The following is an 18412-nucleotide window of genomic DNA, read 5'->3' on the forward strand; positions in this document are numbered from 1 at the left end:
TCGTATATGAAGTCATGTATGGTATATGGGGCCATTCCGACCCGTTTTAGTGGTAAAAACAGGGAGTTGATTTTTCCCCCATTGACTTATAATGGGGAGGTCGCGAAATTGACCTGACCTTAGGTCACCGATATCAAAATTCCGAGATATACAAATTGCACATACTGGTACCCTAACTAAAGCCTGAAGAGAAGAAATTGATCGGTCAAAAACTCTAGCTCTGGCGTGATTGCAAACTTTTCTGAGGTAGGGTCACCAAACCGCCTCTGGTGACCTGACCTGAGGTCAGATCAACTCAAAATTTTCAGACATGTTGCGTAGAAGCCTTATAGGAAAAGTCAGAAAATTTGAGCTTCCTAGCTCAACGCGTTTGGGAGAAATAACCAAAAAACCTCAGGGGGGGGGCTCCTGAGGCCCCCCCGCCAGGAATAGGGTTAAGGAAAAATCCGAGATATACAAAATGTGAGACTCATAATGGATATTAGATCCTGCAAGTTTCATTTCCCTGTGACATCTCCTCTGGCAGTGAGGGCGTTGCGAAGTTGTGACATCTGAAGACCGTGCAGAGGTTCACTTATGACGTCATAGGTCAGTGACCTGACCCGACCCAAAAATGCGGTTGGTGTCAAAAGATCCGACTTGAATCAAAGGTCAGGTATGGCAAGTTTCAGCTCTCTATCGCCAGCGTGTTCGGAGCTATCGCGAACAAACCCTATGGGGGGCGGCACCCGCCCCCCCCCCTCGGCCGGCGAGGGTTAAAGAGTGTGCAAAATTTGGTGGTGCTACGTGTTACCATTTTTAATATTTTTGCAAAATTCCGATGCTGCTAAACGATTCTAATTTTGCCCTGACATATATGCCGAATTTTATGACCTGGTGACTTGACCTGAACCATGCCTTAACTTTGTAACAGGACTGGAACTTGAGGTGTCCAGGAAATATGCCAAAAGGATGCCCAGAGGATACCCTTAACCCTCGTCCTAGCAGGGGGGTCGATGCGACCCCCCTTAGGTTTTTTCAAAGATAGCGTAAAAACGGCGGCGCGCAGCGCCACCAAATTTGGCACAGCCTATGGGGCAACCTTTGTACATATGCCCTCAAAAATTTCAGGTCCGGATTACCTTAGGTCAGGTCAACAGTTCAGAAAAACCGATACAAGGTCATGGTCAAATTTTAATTTTCTTTATGCACCTGTCCTACTCACGTTTTGGACTGATTTACTAAACTTCAAACTTTCAGGATGTGCTAAGTTCACCGAGTTGTCTAACATATAGTTCGTTTTTTTATGTTACTAACTTTAAGTCAGTTAGAGCTCATTACGCCAAAATGATAACCCGCGCCCCGCTGGGGGGGGGGCAGAATCTGCCCCCTCCCGTTTTTCGCCAATAACTTCTAAACGCGTTACGCCAGCGACGTCAAACTTTTAGTACCTTATCATACCCTGAAAATTTGAGCGAAATCCGTCGGATTTTTTTTTTGTTGAGAAAATGACGTTTTAATGACGTCATGTTCGCCATTTTCGCCTCAGAACGGCTAAATTTCAAACGCCGCTAACATCTTCATTTTTAATTGCATAAAGACGTAACAAAAAGGTTATGCGTGATTCTACTTTGTCTATCAAATAGCTATCTCGGTTTTTTGAAAATTTGGGATTTTGGCCTAATTTTTTTTAACTGACTTTTTTGGGAATATAATTATAAAATCCAAAATTTTGAGTGTATTAAAAAAACGGAATATATGTCAGAGAAGTGGTCTATGTGCACTAGAGCACTTCATGGGCCGGATAAATCCGTTATCCACGGATAAATCCGCGGACCGGATAGGATTGGATTCTAAATTTGTTAAAAAAGAACGGATATGGGCGGGCCGGATTTGGGAATTGAAGGTTGAACCCGGATCAAAACGGATCAAAATTTTAACATTCAACATTGAAGTTAAAAATTAACCTAATGTGTTAAGCGGCAGCAGAGGTTTGATTAAAGTAATAGGCATCATTTTATGACACTCACTTGTCACAAGACTTGTATGGCTGTCTGGTCCCTTAGATTGAATTTGTTAGTCCAGTTTTGGGTGAAACCAGTTATTGGTGAAACGGATTATTACGGATATTTTTTGGAAGTTTGGCTGCAATACGGGCCATGGGTGGGCCGGATTCTGATATTCAAAGAAAGGCGGATAATGGGCGGATCTGGATATGACTTGCCGGATATGGGCCGGGCCGGATCCTAAAAAGCCTATCCGTGAAGTGCTCTAATGTGCACCTACATACCTACCTACCAATTTTCAGAAGAATCGGTTCAAAAATGTGAGAGTTATTCAAAATTTTATGACGTCACGACACACAAAATTTATGAAAAATGATTTTTTTGAAGTTCTAGACCTCGTACGTAAACAAAAATAGCACCATTCGATTCGCCGTGAAAAAATACATCAGATAGACATCTTTTTAGGCCTTAACAACCAGCTTCAAAATTTGACCTCACTTGACCTGACCTTGACCTGAACTCGACCTGAAATTCATCCAGAGGTGGTCCATATCACTTATTGCGTGTGCCTATTGAATTCTATGAATAAAATGACCCATAAAACATGTGTCGCACATGCCCTTTTCTATATTTTGTTTTTGGTGACCTAACCTGACCTGACTGACCTTGACCTTTGAATGATATTGTATGCAACGAATATTGTCTTCAGTGGCGTATCCAAGGGGGGACCCTGGGGGTCCTAGGATCCCTCCTGGAGCCTAGACAAAACGTTTTTTTTTATAACACGAAAAAATTGAAATGACTTCAAGGGCCCTTTTGACCACTTCCCATTTTATTCGCAAAAAGAAAAAGTATTGTAGAACTCTTTTAGGGACCCCCTGAGGACTATAAGAGGACACTTTTAGGCCAATGAGGGTCCTTGTGAAGTAAACAGAGGGCCCTCTCAGGTACACAGAGGGCCCTTTCAGGCACACAGAGGGCCGTCTCAGGCACACAGGGGGCCCTCTCAGGCACACAAAGGCCCTCTGAGACACACAAAGGGCCCTCTCAGGCACACATAGGGCCCTCTCAGGCACACAGAGGGCCCTCTCAGGCACACAGAGGGCCCTCTCAGGCAAACAGAGGGCACTCTCAGGTACAGAGAGGACCCTTTCAGGCACACAGTGGGCCCTCTCAAACACACAGGGCCCTCTCAGGTACACAGAGGGCCCTCTGAGACACACAGAGTGCCCTTTCAGGCACATAGAGAGCCCTCTCAGGCACACAGAGGGCCCTCTCAGGTACACAGAGGGCCCTCTCAGGCACACATAGGGCCTTCTCAGGCTCACAGAGGGTCCTCTGAGACACACAGAGGCCCTTTCAGGCACACAGAGGGCCCTTTCAGGCACACAGAGGGCCCTTTCAGGCACACAGAGGGACCTCTCAGGCAAACAGAGAGCCCTCTCAGGTACACATAGGGCCCTCTCAGGCACACAGAGGGCCCTCTCAGACAAACAGAGGGCCCTCTCAGGTACAGAGAGGGCCCTTTCAGGCACACAGAGGGCCCTCTCAAACACACAGGGCCTCTCAGGTACACAGAGGGCCCTCTGAGACACACAGAGTGCCCTTTCAGGCACACAGAGGGCCCTCTCAGGCACACAGAGGGCCCTCTCAAGTCTCAGGTACACAGAGCGCCCTCTCAGGCACACAGAGGGCCCTCTCAGGTACACAGAGGGCCCTCTCAGGCTCACAGAGGGTCCTCTGAGACACACAGAGGCCCTTTCAGGCACACAGAGGGCCCTCTCAGGCACACATAGGGCCCTCTCAGGCACACAGAGGGCCCTCTCAGGCAAACAGAGGGCCCTCTCAGGCAAACAGAGGGCCCTCTCAGGTACACAGAGGGCCCTTTCAGGCACACAGAGGGCCCTCTCAAACACAGAGGGCCCTCTCAGGCACTCAGGGGGGCCTCCCAGACACACAAAGGGCCCGCTAAGACCAGCAGAGGGCCCCCTAACCCGGCACCGCCTGGGCTATTTCCGTACCCACATCAGCCTGGGGGGGGGGGGGGTCGGATCCGACCCCCCCCCCCTGTTATCTCGAGAACCAATGGTCGTATCGAGCCCCGCGAGGCGGCGTTCGAAAGGTCTCTATGAGACCTTTCCAAAGCACTCTTAAGATTTTAAGATTGAGGTCAACTTTCGGGTCAAGGTCAGGTCAAAGGTCAAATTCAGGGGTTTTGCATGATTAGGCTTACGGACAGCGGAATCGATAGCTGCTGCTCGAAACTCACCACAAATGACCTCAAAGACCTAGTGAAGGTACCATGTGCGTATAGGGGTCATACTAAGTACGGGTCAAGGTCAGGTCAGGTCACGAAATGTCACGGTTTTCACTTTCTGCTACATGGGCGTGCGACACATGTTTTATGGCTTATTTTTCACGCCAAATCCGATGGTAATGGTTATATGTGACCCCAAGTCACTGTGCTGGTGATAAGTGTGCATTGAAAGCATAAAAAATCGTTTATACCATACATAACTAAACGAGGGCTAAGAAAAAAAGTCAATTTTTCAACTTTTTATTTTTGACATAAAAATGCACTTTTCTAGACGAGCTTTGTCCCAGGAATCTAGTGGTGCCATTTGTTTTCACATGCGATGTTCAGAAGTGCCTCTAATTCGCGAAAATGCTTATGACGTCACCATGCCCTATGCATGTTGGAGCTATTTTTTACAATTTGGGGGTCAAAAATCAAGATAGAAAGTTGAAATTTGGGACATCTAATGTTCTTATAGAGCTCTATAACATATATTCCGGTTTTTTGGAAATTCTCAAAATTTTGGATTTTATTAGCTGTTTTCCAAAAAATATAGTTTTTTGAATTTTTAGGGGTGAAAAACGCATTTTATGGAAAATCCGAGATAGCCATTTTAAAGAACTCGTTGAGCTGCGTCTTTTCATGACCTTAATTTGCAATTTGCTTAAAACCTCGATTTTTGGCGATTTTTTAACCCGCGCCCCGCTGGGCTATTCAGCCATACGCGCCCTGCTGGGGGGGGGGGGGGGCAGATTCTGCCCCCCTGTCTAACTTCCGAACCGATGGTCGTAGAAAGACGGGGAAACAGCAATCGAAAGCTCTCAACAAGGCGGATCTTAAGAGCCCAAATTTTTTTGCTTAAGTAGGTCAGAGGTCAGGTCAAGGTCAGGTCAAGGGTACAAAATACAAGTTTCTACAGTATCGGCCTTGCACCGTAGTTGCCGAAGAATGGACTGAGACTGATTGCCCAAAACGTGTTCTTAGACTACCAAGACAACATTCATTGCACACAATGTCATTCAAAGGTCAAGGTCAAGGTCAGGTCAGGTCAGGTCAGGTCACCAAAAACAAAATATAGAAAAGGGCATGTGCGACACATGTTTTATGGGTCATGTTACTCATGGAATTCAATAGGCACACTCAATAAGTGATATGGACCACCTCTGGATGAATTTCAGGTCGAGGTCAGGTCAAGGTCAGGTCAAGTGAGGTCAAATTTTGAAGTTGGTTGTTAAGGCCTAAAAAGGTGTCTATTCGATGCAGTTTTTCACGGCGAATCGAATGGTGCTATTTTTGTTTCCGTACGAGGTCTAGAACTTCCAAAAAAATCATTTTTCAAAATTTTTGTGTGTCGTGACGTCATAAAATTTTGAATAACTCCCACATTTTTGAACCGATTCTTCTCAAAATTGGTATGTAGGTGCACATAGACCACTTCTTTGACATATATTCCGGTTTTTTTCGATAAACTCAAAATTTTGGATTTTATAAATATTTTCCCAAAAAAGTCAGTTTTTTGGAAAAATTTTGGCCAAAATCCAAAATTTTCAAAAAACCGAGATAGCCATTTGATAGACAAAGTAGAATCACGTATAACCTTTTTTGTTACGTCTTGATTCCTTTAAAAATGAAGATGTTAGCGGCGTTTGAAATTTTGCCGTTTTTGAGGCGAAAATGGCGAACATGACGTCACTAAAACGTCAATTTCTCAAAAAATTTCCGACGGATTTCGCTCAAATTTTCAGGGAACGTGTCAAATTGATGTATGATAAGGTACTGAAAGTTTGACGTCGCTGGCGTGACGCGTTTAGAAGTTATTGGCGAAAAACGGGAGGGGGGCAGATTCTGCCCCCCCCCCCCCCAGCGGGGCGCGGGTTAAACATTTACCATTTTTTGACTGAAAACGCCATGTAGTTACATCACTAAAATCGATATATCTAAAAAAATTGAAAATTTTTTCTTAAAAATTGCACAGGAGACGTCAAATTGATCGGGGAGAAGGTATGCGAAGTTTCAAGTTGATAGCTCAAGCGGTTCATGAGTTATTCAAGAAAAACGGAGGGGGGGGGTCGGATCCGACCCCCCCAGGCGGTCGCGGGTTAAGACTAACAGAAGGCCCTCTGAGGTACCAAGGTCAATTTCAGGCCACAAGGTGTCCTATGAGGCCACCAGACGGCCCTCTTATATCAACCCTCGCCCGCACATGCCATTTTCCCATCCTAGAACGCACATGGGGGGAGGGTTGCCACCCCCCGCGCCATTTCGTTCCTGTTGGAGATAGAGCTTAGCGGTAAGGACCAAAAAGATTTTTTGGGAAGAGACGAATCCAATGATACCCAGTTTTACCTTCTCAGGTCAGTCATTGACCTTCCAGGTCAGGTCAAACTAAAAAATGTTGCTGTTTTGGGTCACCGTTGGATATCAAGTGCGCTGCTTATCAAATACCGATGACGATGCTGTTTTCTGGTGCCAAGCCAGCTAGAACCTCTTTGTCACACTACCCGACCAGAATTTTGCTGCTGAGGTCATTTCAGGTCAAGTTAGGTCAAGGTCAATTATATGTGTTTGTATGTCTGTGTGTGTCTGTGTGTATACTGATGTGTGCACCGATTGTTTTTGGGTCCATATTACATGAAATCATGATCTAAGAAGCTTTTACCAAAAATGCAGTCAAAAAACTTCACAAAAAGTAAATTCAGCTTGCCTAAAACGCAATTATCTTAGATGACCTAGGTTGACCTTGACCCCTGTACATCGTCGAACAACATATTCCATGATAGGTGGGAGGTAAGACTGGCAAAAAAGGCCGAAATCAGGGTGTCAATAGCTCACAAGGCCCATGGCAGGCGCAAGATGTTGAGAATTGGCCATTTGGGTCATGACATGACCTGAAAAACAAGGTCATATCTCCGAAACCAAAAATCACAGAAACTTGAAATTTTCAGTGAACCTCAAGAAAGGATAGAGGAGCAGCTATACGAAAAATCAGCCTTCTAGCTCTAAAAATGTTGAGTGCAGAGCAGAAAGACTACCTGGGGGGGGGGGGGTGGCAACCCCCCATGTGCGGGCGAGGGTCAAAGATAGTCCCTGGAGGTCACCGGAGGGCCCTCTGAGGTGAACAAAGGGCCCTCTCAGCCGCCTCAAAGAGAACCCTCTGAGGTCGAAGAGATCAAAGAGATCAAAGAGGGTCCTCTAAGGCGAATGGAGGGCCTTCAAATGCCACAAAGTGCCCTCTGAGACCACTGGAGGGCCTTCTGAGGTGCTATGAGGCTATGTCAGACCATCATGAGCCCTATGAGGTCATCAGGCCCTCTGAGATCAAAGAGGGTCCTTGGAAGTCATCGGAGGACCCCTTGAGGCCCCTTGAGGCAAACAAAGGCCAGAGGGGCCCCTTAGACACCATAAAGAAGTAAAAAAGATCCCTCTGAGGTCAAAGACAGCTCTCTGAGATGTAATAGGGCCATTTGAGGCATCCGAGGGCCCTCTGATGCCACAGAGAGGCGCCCTCTGATGCCAAAATAGGGTCCTCTGAAGTTTGAAGCCACCAGAGGGCCCCCTGAGGCGAACAGAGGGCCCTCACATCCATCTCAAAGAGGGCCCTCTGAAAATCAACTGGCCCTCGGAGTCAGTGTCCCAAAATTGTATTTTGGCTTGGGTGTCAGAGGGGGAAATAGGTCACCCAAAAGGGGGATAAGAGTGGACAATTGTCAGTCACAGCGCAGTCGGAGCCCTCTGAGAAGGCCACTCGAGCCTTATGTTAGGAATATAGAAGACGCCAGTGTTGAAGGCGCACGTGATATTGATAACGTGTTGCTGATAATTGATCTTGAGTCGACGAGTTAAGTGATTTATAATTGTGAGTCAGTCAGGCGGTGCGCCTGACCACGAATGGTAAGCTGGAGTGTATTGGAGGCTGGAGCAGAATACAAGGACGTGTGCACGATCTCTAACACTGGCGCGGTCGCATGCTCACGTTCCTACGTGCCGCTAAATTAACGACATTTATTTGCTTTACTTTTTCATAAAAGCATAACGATGTTAATTATCCGTTATCTTAAGCATATTTTAGAGCTTAATTTTGAGTCCCGAGCACATGAATAGATCGACCGACGAGTCATGGTGACTTCCGACATCGGCTTCGGTGTTGATACGGCCGCAGCCCTCAAGTCTCTGGAACAACGCATGGACGATATCCAACAAACACTGCGGCAACTGCGCAGACACCTGTGCACCGACGGTTTGAAGCGGCAGTTCGCCGGGCCCGCTGGAGATGGTGGCACCGGCAGCAGAAGCACTACGTCTGCGCCAGGAAACGGCCAGCCTCGGTGTTTCGTCTGTGGTGACTGGTGATCTGGGTCACATCCGACGTTTCTGCCCCAAACGGGGCGGCCACATCGAGAATCGGCAGTGTTTCGCATGTGGGAGAAAAGGACATCTGTTCCGAGAGTGTCCCCACACTGGTACTGTAGTGCACCGCCGCACGTTCTCCGACGCGGCGCGGCACTACCGCCGCTGGCGACTGGCGAGCGCTCCGACGCGGGGCGGCGCCACCGTCGACCTCAACGTGGCGCTGCTGTCGCAGCTGACGCGAGGCGCAGGTTCAGCGATATCCGCCAGATGGCTCTGCTCCACTTGTTCATTTTTTATGTCCGATTTATTAATGTTTTAGAAATGTATGTTCGTGTGTATGTATCATAATGTTCATCGTCGTGTGGGCATTCACGCACTCTTCTAGAAATTATCTCTCGCTCTGATGTACGTTTTCTCACTGCTTTGTACTGTCCTTAACTTTGCCAAAACGAACTATGGTTTCATCGCTGCGTTCACTACATAGCTTGCTCATGTCATGGGCCATCAAGTGAATGAAAAAAGCCGAATATCCCCAGTATCCCACAATCAACTTCCTGTCTGCTCCTCCCCCCCCCCCCCACACGTCTACTGCATCCCCAGAACATGAGGACCGGTCATCAGGTGACGGCCATTGTTTTGAAGCCAGTGCAGTGGACTGCGACTCCCAGCACCGTCTCTTCCGACCCCACCTCACCCCCCCCCCCCCCCCCACCCCTCAATGCAGCCGAGACGGGTGTCAGCTTACGATGCAGGTTCAGTGAACTCCGATTCGCGGCGACTGCGTTTCCAATGCCATCGCTTCCTAGTCCTTTGTTCTACCAGTTCTCTTCGAGGTGCGTTTGCGCGGGGACGCGGTGAGCCGGTCATGGCCAAGAGTAACGCGTATAACCAATCCAATTTTTCTTCCACCCGCATTTAATTGATTGCATAGGGGATGTACTGAGTCGGAGCCGGAGCCGCCGGAGCCGGACCATTTTACTCGGAGCCGGAGCCGGAGCCGGAGCCGCCATAACATTTCACCCGGAGCCGGAGCCGGAGCCGGAGCCGATTTTTTTCTCCGGAGCCGGAGCCGGAGCCGGAGCCGTCTGAAATATCCACGGCTCCGCATCCCTGGTTTGGGGGAGACGGCTCCACATCAGGGAACTTCCCAGCCCGTCGTTGTGTGGAATCCCAAGTTGCGAATCCCAAACACTGGAACGGCTTCATCCGGCTTAGAGCACGACTCGCCACGGCACCAGCCACAGTACCTCGCAGGGGCCCTTCTGTCTGCGCTGTAGACACGATGGCCATTGGTTGTCCGACTGCAGTCTGCACGGCCCGGTCACGATGGGCGGTGTGCCCGCGTGCCCCGGTGCTGGACAGACCCCGAACCAGGGAAACTAAGGGCAGCTGGTATTAAGGGACAAATGCCAGCCGTGCTTGTACCAGGGTCCCACATCGTAGCATCTGCTGTGGAAATAGAACTTGGAGGTAGGCGGGTGTGGGCCCTGGTGGACACCGGGACTGAGTTATCGATGACAGGTGGCAACGGAGGCCCGCGGTCGTCGGGGGACGAGGTCTTTCACGATGAGCCCGCCGTTTTGGCCCCTGCTCTCGGCCACGGGTTCGGATCTGGCGCGGCGAGACGGCTGGAGGCCGAGAGTTCTCAGGTTTGTCGTCTTCCCTCGGTGGTTTTGGCGTCTGTGGTGCATCTGCTGACTTTCGTGCTGTCCTTGTTCTCGTGGGTGTCTAGAGGACGAAAGTCAGCGCCCACCCTGGGTGGGTCAGCTTCCGGCTCGTACGTGGGTAAGGTTACATGCCAGGGGTCTGACCCGGTGCAGGGCGGTGCGCCTACACCGGAGAGCACTGATAGGGTCGCTTCTTTTCGAGCTGGGAGTGGGGAGTCTGCCAACAGGGGAGGGACGGCTCTGATCGTGAAGAATGGCAGCGTGGGCGCGGAGAGCCGCGGCCGGCTCAGTGTAGTGGAGCCTGACCCGGTGAAGGACGGGTCGCCCACGATCAGCCGTTTGGACGGCGATGCTCACCTTAGGGCTGGAGAACCCGTCATCAGTTCCCGAGCGGAGCCAAATCAGCTGCCTCCTGTGCTTCGGGCACGGTGGAGACGACAGCGCCGCCGCCGCCGCCGCCGCCGTCCCCCTCATGGTCTGAACGGTGATAGCGCTGAGGAAGTGTTGACCCACAACAATCTGAAGCCATACATGGAGCCGAACGCGCCGGTGAACCAGTGCACCACGGGCTCCGCGGTAGGGCGGACCCTTAACTCCGAGCCCGACCGGGTGCAAGGCGGAGCGCCTACACCAGAGGGCAGGAACGGGGTGTCTGACCCATTGGTAGAAGCATGGCTGGGCGGTGCGCCCGGTCCAGCCCGTCACTCGCCATCGGGGAGGCGAGGCGTCCCGGCTGGATCACGAAGGGAGGAGGGGAAAGTTCGGGAGTGGTTTATGGCCCACCCACTCCACCGTTCACGCGCTATGGGCACCTGTCGCGCCCAGTGGTGTTCAGTCCATGAATGATCCGAGATAGTGGTGACGGTCTCAACAGGTGTCGTGATGATGGTGCGTGCAAACTCAGTGGTGGTGGATTGCGAACTCTTGTAAAATGCGACGGCGCGTAGCGTGCTGCTACCTGTTGTGACCGGGGATGACCTCGCGGTCATGAGTACATGGTGAGCGTGTGTTTCGGAGAGGGGAGGGGTGTTAGGAATATAGAAGACGCCAGTGTTGAAGGTGCACGTGATATTGATAACGTGTTGCTGATAATTGATCTTGAGTCGACGAGTTAAGTGATTTATAATTGTGAGTCAGTCAGGCGGTGCGCCTCAAGTGCGCCTGACCACGAATGGTTAAGCTGGAGTGTATTGGTGGCTGGAGCAGAATACAAGGACGTGTGCACGATTTCTAACACTTACAACAGCGGGCCCTCTGAGGTGATATGAAGGCTATGTCAGGCCACTATGGGCTCTATGAGGTCATCAGGCACTCTGAGGAAAAAGCTGGCCCTATGGGGCGAACAGAGGGTCCTTTAGGACAATCAGAGGACTTTTAGGCCAACTAGGGACATTATGAGGCCTGAACAATGGGCCCTTTGGGACACAAACGGCCTCTCAGGCACCCGGAGGGACCTCTTTTCTAAGGCAAACAGGGGGTCTCCTTAGATGATATGAGGGCTTTTTTTAGGCCACCAGGGGTCTCATGTATTAGACCAACATACGGCCATCTGAAGTAAAAGAGGACCTTTTGAGGTAAAAAGGGTCCCTGGAGAGAAAACAGAGGGCCCTTTTGGGTACTCAGAAGGACCATGGGGGCCACTAGAGGGCCCTTTGAGGCCAGTGATGGTCTTCAGAGGCCATCAGAGGTTCCCTCTGAGGGTAACAGAGAGTCCTTAAGACGACCAGAGGCCCCCGTGAAAATGCAGGTGTCACAAGGCCCGGTTTGCATCAAAGGTTAGGTAGCTATGCCCAGTTTTGGCTCTCTGTTGCCGACGTGTTCCGAACTGTCGCAAAAAAAAAACGATGTGGTGGCACCCACGCCCCCGGCCCCCCTCGGCTGGCCAGGGTGCTTCTAACCAGGGATGCAGAGCCGTGGAAATTTCAGACGACTCCGGCTCCGGAGAATAAAAAATAGGATCCGGCTCCGGCTCCGGCTCCGGCGGCTCCGGCTCCAGTACTCAGTAATCCTCTATACAGTTAAATACGGGTGGAAGAGAAAAGATGAAGGATTGGTTCACGTTGCTTTTGTATTTGCATAGCAAGGCTGTTTTGAATGTCACATGTTTTACTGCCTTGTAGGTACTGTCAAACCGAACTAGGTCAATAATTGTTTCCTCTTCAAAAAAAGTAGCCGGAGTCGCCGCCTTTTTTGAATGCTCCGGCTCCGGCTCCGGCTCCGGGCTATATTCTTTCACGGCTCCGGCTCCGGGCAAAATATGCCTGCTCCGGCGGCTCTGCAGCTCCAGCTCCGCGACTCCGCACCCCTGCTTCTAACTCGGCTTCTGAGCCACGACACGCCAAAGGCGGCGTTTGAAGGGACGCAAATAATAATGACGAAATTACTCTGGTCACTTTTTAGATCAGGTCAAAAGTCATTTCACATAGGTCATCAAGGGCAAATTTCGCCAATTTTCAGATCCAATTTCGACAATTTTCAACAAACCATCGCATGACTCGGAAATGTGGAGCTACAGTGCCGGTGAAAAGCGTAGTTAATAGCTCTTCAACACCCGTTTCGCCGTTTCCATCCTCATGACATTCAAATCCTTCTCCTCCATGCCGCAAACCCTGATTCGGGCTGGACCTGGACGGGCAACTTTATTCCATGCGGGCGGCTCCCATTGGAGCGCACTGCAGCTCCTAATCAAGCACGCTCGTAACCGGGTGCAGTGAGCACTTGGGGGGCTGGTCGGCCTGTCCTGTTGGACAGGCTCAGCCCCGGTGACTCACCAAGGTGCCCGCCCAGACCAATGTCTCCCTCAATTCCTTTCCTATCATCCTTCCGGCCCTGAGCTCTGTTCGCACCCCGTTTATTTATCAGCAGGCTGCGAGCATGCTGCCACTTCTGGGCTCATTGGTCGAATTCAAGTGGTCTATTCGTTAGACCAATGAGAGGCCAAGAAGCGCCAGCAATAACTTCCTTATATGGGGAAAACCGACAGCACGCTGATATAAAAACAGCGATCGAACAGGGCTCTGAAATGGACTCGTCAGACCGAAAGGGCCTGGGCCCAACCCAGCAAAACAATCAAAGCTCTTTTAATGCTCTTTCTGTAAACTGTGCTCAGATTTGACCTAGGCCTGTCAATTCTACACCTTTTAAGTCGGAACATTTTTATGCTTCTACAGCTCTGTAGGCCTGTGGCTCTTCTTGCGAAACCTTTTTTTGTCGAAAATGGCAGAACATGACGTCATTCTGACGTCATTTGCGGCCGACCTATCATAGCCTCTGGAAAAAATTGGTCACAATGTGTAAAATGGATGCCCAGAGAGGTCCTGAAAGTTCGGTGGCGATATTTGCAGTCATTTAGGAGATAGCTACGGAAGAGGACAGGGGGCCGTTTCGCCCCCCCCCCCTCCCTACGGGGCGTGGGTTAACGCCCTTTCAACTCAGGCTACAAGGGCCCTTTTGCCACTTAAGGGCCCTTTCAACCCAGTCAGTCAAGGGCCCTTTTGACTGCGGACCCCCCTGAGAGAAATCCTAGATACGCCACTGATTGTCTTGGTAGCCTAAGAACACGTTTTGGGCAATCAGTCTCAGTCCATTTTTCGGCAACTACGGTGCAAGGCCGATAATGTAGAAACTTGCATTTTGTACCCTTGACCTGACCTTGACCTGACCTCTGACCTACTTAAGCAAAAAAAGTTGGGCTTTTAAGATCCGCGTTGTTGAGAGCTTTCGATTGCCGTTTTCCCCGTCTTTCTACGACCATCGGATCGAAAGTTAGATAGGGGGGGGGGCAGAATTTGCCCCCCCAGCAGGGCGCGTATGGCGCTATATCACTTTGTGCTTTGCTACCACAGCGCTTAACCCTAGAACGCCTAGGGGGGGGGGTTGTATCAACCCCCCCCCTGAGGTTTTTTTCGAAGTGCACGCTAAACGGCTTGTCGTAGCGGGCTGAAATTTTCAATACCCTCTGGGGCAACCTTTGCGCATCTTTTGCCGAAAAAAATTGATCGGGTCATGTCAGGTCACGGAGTTATGACGTCATAAGAGGTACAGCCTCCGGCCGACAGTTACCAAACGTGTGCGCCGAATCCCTAGGTTTTCTGCCGGTGATACCCACATTGTTTGATGGATCATGATGAAACTTCCCATGCATGTTGGGGCAAGCATTGGCTATCGTGTGGTGCAAGAAAATTGACCGGGTCAGGTCAGGTCACGGAGCTATGACGTCACAAGAGGAACAGCGTCCCGTACTATTTTTGAAAAGCGCCCGAACCACTATTTTGCTAATTCTTGTCACCTCAATGGGAATATGCAGCAATATTAGCTTCTATAGGGAGCAAATGGACCTCCCAAATCCAAAAATACAATCAGATTTAAAAAATTTAAATTTTGATTTTTCGAATTTCTGCCGCCGACTGTGACCTTGCCGACTTCCGGCGCTCCCAACGCGCCATTTTTAGAGCTAGGGAAACGAAATACATACCAAACGATAGAGAATTGATCAAGGAACACGATAGTGAAGGTTTCAAGTCGATATCTCCCACCGTTTTGCCGCAATCGCCGCGGAAAGTTGAAAAAGGTCTATTTTTCCGAAAATTTGACCTTTGACCGGTCAAAAGTAGGTCAAATGTTGACCTAGGACCAAAAAATATACCACCAATCGCGAGATCTCGTTGAGAGCAATCCGTTGGTTTTTTCCGCTAAGCTCTACGACCTTCCGTTTCGAAACGCCAGGGGGGGGGGGGTCGTAACACCCCCCCCCCTGGTCGTTCGTGTTATGAGAAATGGCCTGGTCGTGCGAGGGTTAACATTATGTCACTTGATTTTTCCTTGTTTGGTGTACTTATCCAAGGGTCAGGTCAAATGAGATCAACTGAGGTCAAAAGACGTTTGTGCCAATAACTTGTCACATAATAAAGATAGAGCTTTCAAAATGGTATCATTTTGTTCCTCTTGAACAGCCGAGACGAATGATAGGGCAACATTAAAGGGACTATCCCACCTTCAAAAAAGTACCATTTAGGATTCGGAAATGTTACTCATGATATTGTGACGAATTCTGCAAGTTTTTACGCGTTTTCATTGTATACTTTTTGAGATATTGCGACTTTTATATTTCATCGTGACGTCATTTAGATCGGATCTGTGATGTAATGAAGGATTTACTTCATGTCAATGTGGGGGAAATTTGGCAGCAAATATAGGTATTTGCTCTCAAATATGACGCGGCTCATAAAATAACAAGTGTCTCTGATCAGCTTATTCGTAAATCAAGTGAAACTTCACATGCGTGACAGGTGTTCAAAATGCAAATGACGTCATCAAATGGCCGTTAATAGTTAACCCGGCGGCCGCTGGGCCTCCGCGCCACCCGCCGGCCGCTGGGGGGGGGGCATATAGTTGCCCCCCCCTTTACTTCTGCGACGATATCGTCGCAACGCGAAGAGATAGAGAAGCGAAACTTCGCACACATCTTCCTGAATACCTAGCCGAGGTTGTGTTCAAATTTGGTGTTGATACCATTTGAAATGACGTCACAGTGACGTCATAAGTGAAATTATAGATTTGCGACTCTCATATTCTTCACGATACATCAGATATATGGGACCGAATATAAAGGGCCGATTATTGGTCAGAAACTAGATGGAAGTGTAGTTAGATGTTTTAGGATGACAGCAGGTGCTGTCTAGTTCATTTACAGTTGAGTTTCATGCTCAGCGTCATCAGAAACGGTCCATATCGGAAAACGACAAAACTTTATGACGTCACTGTGACGCCATCTTAGGTGCTGCAACCACCAAACTTTTCTCAAACATTGCCTAGGTATTCATTTGAAGCTATGCCAAGTTTCACGTTCGTAGCTCATCAGGTTTCGGAGATATTTCACAAAACGTGAAGGGGGGGGGGCAACTTTATGCCCCCCCCCCAGCGGCTCGTGGGTTAAGATATAGCTGAGGCCCACTTTTCAAATGAAGGGAACGAATTTCTTTAACACCACGAAACTGAGGATATTGCGACCAGGATATATAGTGGTTTCTGAACCTGGCCGCCAACTTGGCTATCTCAACTCAGAACTAATGCAAAGGTGGGACAGTCCCTTTAAGCATTTCAATCGTTCTTAAGACTCAAGTTTTTCTTAAGTAGTGCTTAACTTTTAAGGTACACTTGGGCAGGCAAAAATGTATACCATTCGACGCGCCTTGACGTGCTGAGTTCACTACCTACTGCTTCTGTTTTTGCTCTATCTTAGTTAGATCAGAAGTTATAAGCGAAAAACTTTTGACCTCTTTTAGCGAAATTTTTGCATTTATACCCCCAAAACCAGTAGCGACGGAACAGCTTCAATTAACGGAGTGGGCACTGTCGACTTTTGGTCCCATTCCTTCCATGCAACGCCCATAGGGCTAATGTTAAAATGCCAAAATCAAAGGGGGCACGGTGCCCCGGTGCCATCCCCGTTCCGCCGCCTATGCCCAAAACCCCCCTAACAATTGACCATAGAGCAAGCAACCGACTTTGCACATGGGCGGGAACTCCAGAAAGGTCACCTACCCACCAAATTTGGTGTTTCTAGGTGCCATAGGAGCCAATCGCGAGGGGGGGGGGGTCGCATCGACCTCCCTCCCCCCTGCCAGGCCGCGTTATGAAAAATGCCCTGCCAGGGCGAGGGTTAATAAGCTAACTTTAGCGGTGCCACGCGCCGCCGTCTTTACGTTATCTACGAAAACTTTAGTGGATGTTGCATTTCCCCCTCCCGGGAGCCATTTTTCACCCCTAAGGGATGAAAAATGGCCGAGGGAGTTACTTGAAAGTCATTGTCATAGGTAGGTATTCGTGTTTCACGATCACTAATCGACATGGCAGAAGTTTTGAAGCAGTTGTGAATCTGACATTGTGAACAACTTGTTGACGACAATGTCACGCGTGCATAATAACATACAAAGTTTTTATTCGCAAAAAGTGAGGGATCAACTCCCACCCCGGTTTTTAAAAGTAGGGGCAGCGCGACCGATCCACCCAGTTCGGCGACGCTTTTGACAATACTCATTACTCACCACCAGTGTCCAGCAGATTGCGATCAGGCCGGTCTGATAGCTGAATAAGCCCAGCCATTGTGCGTCCATACTGCTGACCGGTGCGCCTCCAGCGTTCATGGGCATTTCCTCGGCTTTGTTACGTGCGGTAGTTATGGTGAAGCGCCGGCGCTGTCGCCGCTAGCCCTGAGTCGACGGCATGGGAATGCACACTACACAGCACACACGTCTGGTCTGACTGCAAGGTGACAAGAGCAGTTGCGCTCACCGGATCTTGCAGATAGATTACGATTCTGCACTGTTGGGCGTCCGGCGCCTTTCACCGAAATGTATCAAGCCACTCCTTGCACGGTGTGATACGTTTGCTCGTCGGTTAACTCATTGCTGCACTGCTGCAGGCTGATAATGCAGGCTTCTGCTCTGCCATTGGTGCATTTTGACTGAGGGGTGACGTCATCAAACTGACAAGGCCGAATGCGACATTCGGAATCCAAGGTGACGCGCTGCACATGGGCAACCGGTTGGGTGATGGGGTGGGGTGGAGTGGGGATGGTTGGGGCGGAGCACGTCAGTCTAGCCGCAAGGCTATAATCGCCTAGCCCTTTTTATCAAATACCTATCGCGAGACGTGGAAAACTGCCCTGCCATCAAACTATGAGGCTTGTTCGACAGATCGATTGTTGCACATTTTCATAGCAGGCAGGTGTCACCTGCCGTGCCTGGTTATAGGTACTTAGTTATATTACAATTGCTGCTTGTAGTAGCCGGAGCCCCAAGCCTGAGCCGTAATGGGAGCCAAAGCCAGGCCGGGCGAGGGGCTGCCGGGAATCGCCTGTCCGCCGGCGGTGTAATCAGGGCTCTGTGTCACGGCACGGCACGGCACGCTTCTACGTAGGGGAAGAAGGGTGAATTGCGCCACCTTAACCCGGCAGTTGCTGGGGTATTTCGCCACCCGCCGTTTGCTGGGGAGGGGCGTTAAACGCCCCCAGCCGATAACTCGAGAACCGATAGGCGCAGCAAAACGCACGAGGCGGCAAACGAAAGAACGCGACGAGACGCTTCAGATGAGTACTTTAAAGTTGAATTTTG

At 49.8% G+C, this 18412-nt stretch overlaps 1 protein-coding gene across 1 annotated transcript in view; it reads right to left on the bottom strand.

The window, feature by feature from the left end:
• The window catches only part of LOC122377431, a 31145-nt gene extending 13428 nt beyond the window's left edge, over nucleotides 1-17717 (bottom strand). Inside the window, exon 1 of the mRNA XM_043357456.1 lies at nucleotides 17345-17717. Coding sequence (XP_043213391.1) covers nucleotides 17345-17449 — 105 coding nt within the window. The 5' untranslated portion in view covers nucleotides 17450-17717. The remainder of the gene's footprint in view (nucleotides 1-17344) is intronic.
• Between the last annotated feature and the right edge of the window lie 695 nt (nucleotides 17718-18412).

Source organism: Amphibalanus amphitrite, unplaced genomic scaffold (genome assembly GCF_019059575.1).
Source record: "Amphibalanus amphitrite isolate SeventyFive unplaced genomic scaffold, NRLGWU_Aamphi_draft 000044F_arrow, whole genome shotgun sequence".
Classification (NCBI taxonomy): domain Eukaryota; kingdom Metazoa; phylum Arthropoda; class Thecostraca; order Balanomorpha; family Balanidae; genus Amphibalanus; species Amphibalanus amphitrite.